General features: G+C 32.7%; 1 protein-coding gene and 1 pseudogene across 1 annotated transcript in view; both read left to right on the forward strand.

The window, feature by feature from the left end:
- The window catches only part of LOC111631996 (astacin-like metalloprotease toxin 5), a 53,778-nt gene extending 51,502 nt beyond the window's left edge, over nucleotides 1–2,276 (forward strand). The window contains exons 2-6 of the mRNA XM_023376349.1: nucleotides 602–734; nucleotides 1,432–1,507; nucleotides 1,577–1,694; nucleotides 1,768–1,943; nucleotides 2,014–2,276. Of these exons, the coding sequence (XP_023232117.1) occupies nucleotides 602–734; nucleotides 1,432–1,507; nucleotides 1,577–1,694; nucleotides 1,768–1,943; nucleotides 2,014–2,237 (727 nt within the window). The 3' untranslated portion in view covers nucleotides 2,238–2,276. The remainder of the gene's footprint in view (nucleotides 1–601; nucleotides 735–1,431; nucleotides 1,508–1,576; nucleotides 1,695–1,767; nucleotides 1,944–2,013) is intronic.
- A 61-nt stretch (nucleotides 2,277–2,337) lies between these two features.
- The window catches only part of LOC111631991, a 1,207-nt pseudogene continuing 885 nt past the window's right edge, over nucleotides 2,338–2,659 (forward strand).

Genomic DNA, 2,659 nt, shown 5'->3' on the forward strand with positions numbered 1-2,659 from the left:
CGATGATTGTAGATATATTACGCCTTGCCGGGGCTTGCGATGGCCGGTTGAGTGCCGTATAGGAGTAGGACGTGGGCACTGAATGTGTCCCCAGCCGGCATTGTAATAACCGTCGATGGTTACATAGTTATACGCTGGAAGAGGAGATCGTACTGGAGGTCCGGGTAGCGTAACTGGCAACGCATCTGCACGGTAAGCAGGAGTTGTGGGTTCGAGTCCCGCTCCGGGCCGATTTTTTCTCCCAGCGGTTCTAAATTATTTAAATTAATTAATTTATTTATAATTATTAATATTAATAAGAGATGGCGCCTAACGCTTACCTCTAGTACCAAATTCGTTATGTAATTAATATAGTAATTAGCCATAAAACTAGCCCGATGGATTTACGGCGTACGTTTGGAAATTATTTAAATTAATTTATTTATTTATAATTATTAATATTAATAAGAGATGGCGCCTAACGGTTACCTCTAGTACCAAATTGGTTATGTAATTAATATAGTAATTAGCCATAAAACTAGCCCGATGGATTTACGGCGTACGTTTGGAGATTATCTAATATTATCATTATTACAGAATTTTAATTAATTTATCTTTATAGATGTTTATTCCTTTCCTATCAAAGAACAGTTTCAGTAAATAATGAAACTTTCAATTATACTGTGTATAAGAGTTCTATGGAAAATGTGGATTTATTCGAAGGCGATATTAGATTGGACACGTCATTGGGAGAGGTAATTTATAAATTTTTACACATTTAACCTTCGTTTGTTCATTTTCAGGACCTATTGTTTTTGGAGGTTCGAGGAAAAAGCGATGCCTGCATGTCTTCCAATGATCTTCGTACCTTCTAATTTATTTAACAGAATCGCAAGAGACGTGTCTAATTTCCTGGTTAGGGTCTATCCATTAAGTTCTCTCTCCACTTGTATGTTACATATTAAAATTGGGCATTCATTATGAAGGAGTTTCTTAGAAATCTTTTATGGTAAACCTGGAATCCAGACCTTGCCGAAGATGAACATTTAGACGACTGAGAATGTGGCATCCTAGTCATATCATTCACCAGTGTAACTAAGATCTCTCGAATAGAAGAAAACAATGTCTCGATGTTTAATATTCTTATGCGTATTTTGTTTTTCGGATTTTCTACTCCTTTTTTCTTGTGGACACAAGAGAGACCTTATCTAGTGCCCATTGCGAGTCCACGACAAGGGACCTCGAAAAACCCACAATGGGCACAATAATTTTCTCGGGTCGTTTCGGGTTTCCATTCAAAATGATGATGCTTTTCGTGGTATCTGTATTTGGACTGTCGCATCGATAACGGATGCCACGAACTTCGTAATGTCTCTTAACATATATTTATTATTGTATTGATATAAAATTATATCCAGAAATTTTTTAATTAAAGAATTTTAAAACATTTAGAGTCGAGCAGCTGTATTAACACCGAATAAACTTTGGGATGATGGTATAATATTTTACAAGTTTTCTCCTTTCCTAAGTACGTAACTTTTCTGTATTTGAAGTAATAAACGATATCTATTAAAATAATAATAGTAGTTTCTACTAGATTATTACAGAATTAAGTTTTTAAAGTCAATTTTTAAGTACATGGAGATTGTAACTTGCTTACGCTTTGTAAGAAGAAGAAGAGAGAATAATTATATTTATATACAGGAAGGGAAAGGGTAAGAATATTGATACAAATACTTAATTATTTACTTATATTTATTTTAATATATATATATATATATATTTCAGATGTAATTCCTACGTTGGAAAGGAGGGTGGACGTCAGATTCTTAATTTAGGAAGTGGATGTTGGAACATCGGAATAATACTTCACGAATTATGCCACGCTATTGGATTGTATCACGAACATAGTCGACCAGATCGTGATAAATATATAAAAATTTTATGGGATAATATTACAGATGGTATGTTATACTGTTCAATGTAGTTTTATGCATAAATAGTTTGAACTGATGACTTCTCTTTAACAAACAGAATTTAAGACGGAATTTCAGGTGTACGATAAGAACTTCTTGAGAATATGTGACGATTATAGTTACGATAGCATTATGCATTATGGTCCTAAATCCTTCGCTAAAGATGGTAAAATAAGTTTAATGCCAATTCTTCCAAATGTTACCATTAAAGAAGTTTACGAATGGCAAATTTTGTCAGAATCCGACATCGAATGTATTAACAAGTTATACAAATGCAAATAAATTCTGATGTAAATATATAAATAAAATTTAGTTCATTATGTGAATTTTAATGCTAAAACTTTATTTTATGCAGAAAATAATTAAATTTTTTCTTTCTTAGATGGTATTGAATATCTTAATTCATATAAAAGTATTTTTTGTCCCCTATAGTTAATTTGTCTAATATAAATTATTTGTATTGTCTCGAAATTGATTTATGTTGTCTACGAAAACAATTTATTTATAAACATAACAACTTTGAGAGTCCTAAGTACGCATCCTCGTATGAAGCCCAAATCACACTATACTTGATACCTTATAACATTCGTATCCGAACTAGTTTAGGAGCAAACTGTGACTTATACTTGTTTGCGAGTATTTGCGGCTCCTGACAGTACAACAGGCTAAAGATTTCCTGTGTCTAAAACCGTTACTGTTTATAT

The sequence above is a fragment of the Centruroides sculpturatus genome, unplaced genomic scaffold, assembly GCF_000671375.1.
Source record: "Centruroides sculpturatus isolate CEXI.00-Female unplaced genomic scaffold, Cexi_2.0 scaffold636, whole genome shotgun sequence".
Classification (NCBI taxonomy): Eukaryota; Metazoa; Arthropoda; class Arachnida; order Scorpiones; family Buthidae; genus Centruroides; species Centruroides sculpturatus.